This window comes from Pinus tabuliformis, chromosome 8 (assembly GCF_031772625.1).
Source record: "Pinus tabuliformis cultivar Carrire ecotype Pingquan chromosome 8, CPIR1, whole genome shotgun sequence".
NCBI lineage: Eukaryota > Viridiplantae > Streptophyta > Pinopsida > Pinales > Pinaceae > Pinus > Pinus tabuliformis.
This window is the reverse complement of record NC_142294.1, coordinates 2,001,054,998-2,001,060,997: the sequence shown is the minus strand read 5'-3', so window position 1 is coordinate 2,001,060,997 and position 6,000 is coordinate 2,001,054,998. Positions and strand designations below refer to the sequence as shown.

Genomic DNA, 6,000 nt, shown 5'->3' with positions numbered 1-6,000 from the left:
GCACTTGTTGATGATTTCAACATCATATTCTCCTAAATTATTTTTAATATCTCTATCTTGAAATTTCATTCCAAATTAATTTTTTTAATAACTATGTCATGAATTAATGACAATAATAATGATAATACAGAAATACTTTGTAAGACATTTTCCTACACGGAAGTTTTTTCAACCTACACCGACGTCAAGTTAAAATCCCCAAATTAATATGATAACCCTTCCTTCAAATTAAAATCCCCAAATTAATATGATCATCCTTCCCTGTATTCAGTATCATGTTACATTAACATCTCTCTGTAGAGATTTCAATCTACATTATGATGTGATATGCATCATAATGTAGAATGAGCATATCATAGTGCTTATTTAAACCATATCCATCCCCAGACAGAATCGCGCCGAAATCATATCGAGAAATTGTTGCGTTTTGTCTGCTGTTTACCCTATGCTCCTTTTAGAACATTTAGGATATCATCACTTTGAAAAGGGCGAAAAAAATTAAAAATAAAATGAGCTCTACGTCAACAGACTTATGCATTGGACAAACCAAAATGTGATACTATAGATTCGATCAAACTCGTTTCAGAGTATTCGCAAAAATCATGCCCAGAAGTTGTTGTGTTTGCCTGCTATTTAGCCTACGTTCTTTCCATGGAGCAGAATAAATTATTGACACGTTTACATATTTGTAATCTATTTGGAAAAATCATCTATTCAAGTTCTACGAAACTTTTTTTTGAATGCCAAAATCCTATTGAACATAGGAACCAGAAAAGTTTTTATTTCTGGAACAATCTTCAAGGTGCAAAAAAACTATTGTTCCACTGCCCTTAACAACAGCAACAATATCGATACTCTTTAAGAATTAGCTCGCCTGTAGGTAGCTGCCATCAAATGAACTCTGGCCCTAAAAATATCATCTCATTTACCCAAAAGAAGAAGTGCTTTTCAGTTTTTACTTGGAGGGTGTTGATTGTAGTGCATTCTGTCTTTTTTCTTGGCAGCAGCTTGTTTTGCTGCTCTTGCAGCTGCTTCAGCTGCCGCAGCCTTGGCAGCTACATCGGATTCTTTACCAGACTTCTTTTTCGGATGAGAAGCTAGTTTCTTGAACACTGCCTTTGGATCTGCAACAACCTGATTTGTTTCTTCCTTAATTTGAACTGCTTGCTCCTGTTTATTACCAATCACGGTAGTGGCAACCTCTTGTTCCTTGGGCTTCTCCTTTTTGGCCTTACGCTTTTTTGTTATTTTGCTGTCTGCAAGAACAGGCTCAGATGGTTTGCTTTCAAACTCTCCTTTGGCTTCTTCTTCGATATTTTTTTCTTGGGCTACATTCGATGCTGCATCCATATATGACTGGAGTAAGAAACTATTATCTTGTACATGGTTATCTCATTCATCTGAATAGCTCCTAAGACTGCAAAGAAATTCCCTGGCTTAACATGTTACAGTATACTTCTCCTGTAAGCAACTTTTACTCATACATCATAATCAACTGAAAACAAATAAATATAAGACATCCACTAATTAATATCATGTACATATTGCAAAAAACTAGAAGAGTAACAAACAACACACATGGTTGGTCGTGTGGTTAAATGTTTATCGTAGATGCCACAGAAAGCAACGCTGGACATTTAGATTCTCCTGGACACATAATGGTGGGTGATTTTTTGGGATGCTATTCCTAAATCTGGGTGCTTGGACAAAAGATATCTTCTTTTGTCAAAGCAACCAGCTTGCAGCTAGACACCAACACCGTTTAACAGGAGACAGATTGTGGCCAGTCCAATGCCATTTGACAGAAGACTTATGGGGTTTCAATTTTGTATATTATATGATATACTTCTGAACAATATTCAACATGCTACAACCCTTACGAATCACCGCCCACAAATCCTACCTAGCAAAGGAGCTCTATTGAAAGTAAGCTACTTCTTCAAAACCCTGGTTCTCTCACACATAAAAGAGTGAAATATTGGGGACATTCCACTTATAAACCTGGTTATGCCCCCATCATTAGGGCATAACCAGGTTTATATGCCAATCATGTGGAAGTAGCTCTTCTTGGACGTCGGGCTTCTTGGAAGTTTTCTTGAATATGCTGAGTATGAAGCACATAACAAGTGGTTATTTGAAGTTGAAAAAATTTCTAAGGCATCACAGGATAATTCACACCTTGAATTATAATTCATACCTTGAAATAGTTCATAACTATAATCGACTACAAAAACAGTAACTGCAGGAAACATGTGAAGCAACCTAAAGGTTGGCACTTCGGAGACGTTTGAAAAGGAGTATCCAAGAGACATATCTTCCTGGTGCAGTTTAGAGGAAGCTAAGGAATCGTCTATGGACAATTGCCATTTATGGAGAGATAATGACTCCCACCTACACTTTGATGTACACAGCATCATTGAGGGAAGATATGAGAAGATGTTGCCTACTAGTTTCTCGTATGGGGTTCTTTCCAAAACCAACCTTTTATAGTTATAAAAAGGATAATTTTTCTTGGGGAGTCCTTGTGAAAAAAATTCTTGGAATTCAAAATAGAAATTTCACCTTCAACCTGGAAGGATTCTTGGATCTTAGCCCTATGGTTCTCAGCCTTAGGGCTACTGTAAAACAAGGTAAAAAACAATAGCAGAAAAACTACAATGTTTCAATTCCAAACAGCATAAACTTACTGGCAATTCAAGGAGAAAAAATACCAAACCAAAAGAATGAGTTTCAATGTTTTTTTGAGAGCAACGTATCAGCCAATAGCCAGATCTAAAAATACTTTTTAGAACAGTAAGAGCAACAATAAAATCAATCCCTTGTATTCTTCACTTAATGTCAAATCATTAACAAGTGTCCTTTTACTTTTGTCAAATCAGTGAGACATGTATGCTTGTAAAGAACAACGCATAAAGCAGTGTTGAAAAATCGGCAAAAAAAAGGCAAGGGTCCTACAATGTTTCAATTCCAAACAGCATAAACTTACTGGCAATTCAAGGAGAAAAAATACCAAACCAAAAGAATGAGTTTCAATGCTTTTTGAGAGCAACGGATCAGCCAATAGCCAGATCTAAAAGTACTTTTTACAACAGTAAGAGCAACAATATGGCAACAATAAAATCCATCCCTTGTATTCTTCACTTAACGTCAAATCATTAACAAGTGTCCTTTTACTTTTGTCAAATCAGTGAGACATGTATGCTTGTAATCAGCAAACTGGGACACATTAAAAAATACAAAATATATTCATTTTTCAAAATCAGAAAAAAATCAGGAAAAATCGAAAAAAAATCACCAAAGGAAAAAATCGTGATTTTTTGGGCCAAAAAATCAGTTGGTTGAAAAAATCGCGATTTTTCGAGACATCACTGAAAAATTGGCGATTTTATCAACATTGGCATAAAGAACATGTAAGCTGGAAATCCAATTTAAAAACTGCACAAATATTGGACAATTGGAAATTTCACTATAATGCTCAAATAGAAGTACATGTACATAGCAAGGACAATACAAATTCTCCCAGCCCTCCAAACCCTAGCTTAGGGAAAATCAACAAAACCTTAGAAACTAAGAAGATCCAATATGCAAGAATCACTCCAAAGAAATGCCATTCTCTTTTTCTTCACAAGTCCACCCTAGGATTTTATCCCAAAACCTTAATGTCCAAAATCCAAGGAATAAACTCTAACCCTAGATGCCAATGATGCTCCAAGATACTCCAAGAAGCCATTGCGACACAAGAATAAGAGAGATCAACCACAAGTGAAGACTCTAGAGAGAAAGGGGCTAGTGTGCACTCTTCTCTAAGTCAAATGTTGTGATGTCATCATAACAGTGAATACAAGTGAGTAAAATGAACATATATGAATGGAAAGATTCTCTCAGTCCTTTATTTATATGAGAGGTAAGGGAGGCCAACAATACAATGTGATCCTTAGTCCATAAAGCAACATACAATAAATACTTGTAGGCAATCCTCCTAAGGAATGTATTGCAATGGATCTATTACCCCTCATGTTAGCAAGAGTGTATACAAATTATTGCAGCATATTTCACCACTACCTTAAGCCCAAGGTCACAAGTTTAAAGCATTGTAACAACCATGTGAGGTCTTGTATTAGGCATCCTAGAGCTTGTGTTTGATCGAACTATGGTCGGTCCCTTTGGGTTCATCTTTGGCTCCTTTTGTCTGGGATAGAATTGTAGGGCCTTGGACGGGCTTACTTGAGGGCTCATGGTTCTAAAGGAGCCTGCTTTTATAGGGGTGATCATTGGTGTACGGGCCAATCTAGCCCACATCAAGGTGAACCTATATCTTACCCCACACTTATGAATTATCAAGTTTGTAAGTGGCCTTGGCTTTTGTGTAGTTTCCCTCAAACAGTTGTCACATGGAAGTCTATTGATTTTCCACGAAATTCTGCGACTACTATGATGAACAATTTGAAACTAATTTCTTTTCACCAAGACACATAATTTTTCAACAATAGATAAGCAACGGAATAATAAGTAGAGATGAAGAATACAGTCACAAAAAAGACAACTTTTCTTGGGAAACCCAACTAGGAAAACCCTCTTCTTGTTGTAGAATTTTATCGATAGAGTTTGAGAAATCAGATCTTTTACAAGGAAATTTATTTGACTGATAAATAAATTGATCCTCATGCTAAACCAGCTGGACACACCTTGCAATGTATCAGCCTCTGCTCCTACTTGCTTGTGGCTTGCCTGGCCCTTTTCTCTTCTGCAGGAGATCTCCTAGCACAGTGTGAAAAACTTAAAGAAAACTCCATAGGTTCCTTTTCCATAAATAACTTACCAGGACTGGTTAAAGGAATAAACTTACAACTGGTAAATGCCCTCCTTTATTGTTTATCTACAGGGAAGGAAACACGGTTAGTCACACAAAAAACTTTTATTCTGACCTACCTACATAAAATTTGAAAATAATCAGAACTTACAGTGATGACTAAGTAGGAGGAGCACTCCCCTCGCTTACTAACTGCATTTCAAAATTTTGAAGAACATGTATGATAAACTCTTCTTTAGACAACGGTTTATGGTAAACCTTTAGTCTGTGCCCATTCACTATGAAAGAAGTTTGATTTGCAACAATAGTTTTTATCTTGACTGAACCATTGTCATAGACTATATCTATCTCATAAGGTCCCAACCACCGTGTTGACATTTTTCCTTCGAAATTTTTAAATTTGTTGTCATACAACAAAGGCGGCCTAAACCTAGCTGAAAAAGCTTCTTCTTAATAAACCTATCGTGCCATTTGGTTCTCTGTTCCTGAATGAGCATTGTCCTTTGAAGAGTATCTTGTCTAATCTCATCCAATGCATTCACTTGCATTAACCTTTGTTTTTGTACCTCATCCAAATCCATCCCCAGTTACATGGCAGTTCTGAAAGTTTTTACTTGAAATTCTATAGGAAGCAATATTTGTTTCCCGTACACCAATTCATAGGGAGTATGGCCTATTGTGTTTCTCCAGGTTGTCCTATAGGCCCACAAAGCCTCAAGTAACCTATCAGCCTAGTCTTTATGATGCAACTGCATTGTCTTGGTAACAATGGCCTCGATTACTTTACTAGTAGACTCTATCTGTCCATTTACTTGGGGGTGGTAAGGTGTATATTTTCGATGCCTAATTCGACACTGCTTTGTAATAGCTTTGACCAACTTGGAAGTGAATTAAGTGCCCTGATCAGTTATTATTTCCCTTGGTACACCAAAATGGGTAAATATCTCTTCAAATAAGAAATCAAAAATAGATTATTCATTAATAGAATATAGTGCTTTAGCCTCTACCCATTTGGTTACATAGTCTGTACATACCAAAATATACTTCTTCTTTTTGGACATAGGAGAAATTGGTCCTACAAAATCTAATGCCCATTTATCAAAAGGTTTGATTACTACCCGTGCTTCCTGTGCTTGAAGAGGCACTTCATCTGTTGGGATAGGTTTCCCCATTCTTTGACAATCATCATA

General features: G+C 36.5%; 1 protein-coding gene across 1 annotated transcript in view; it reads right to left on the bottom strand.

Moving 5' to 3' along the window:
• Positions 1-537: 537 nt before the first annotated feature.
• The window catches only part of LOC149244469 (uncharacterized), a 191,651-nt gene continuing 186,188 nt past the window's right edge, over positions 538-6,000 (bottom strand). The window contains exon 3 of the mRNA XM_089374878.1: positions 538-1,340. Coding sequence (XP_089231004.1) covers positions 949-1,340 — 392 coding nt within the window. The 3' untranslated portion in view covers positions 538-948. The remainder of the gene's footprint in view (positions 1,341-6,000) is intronic.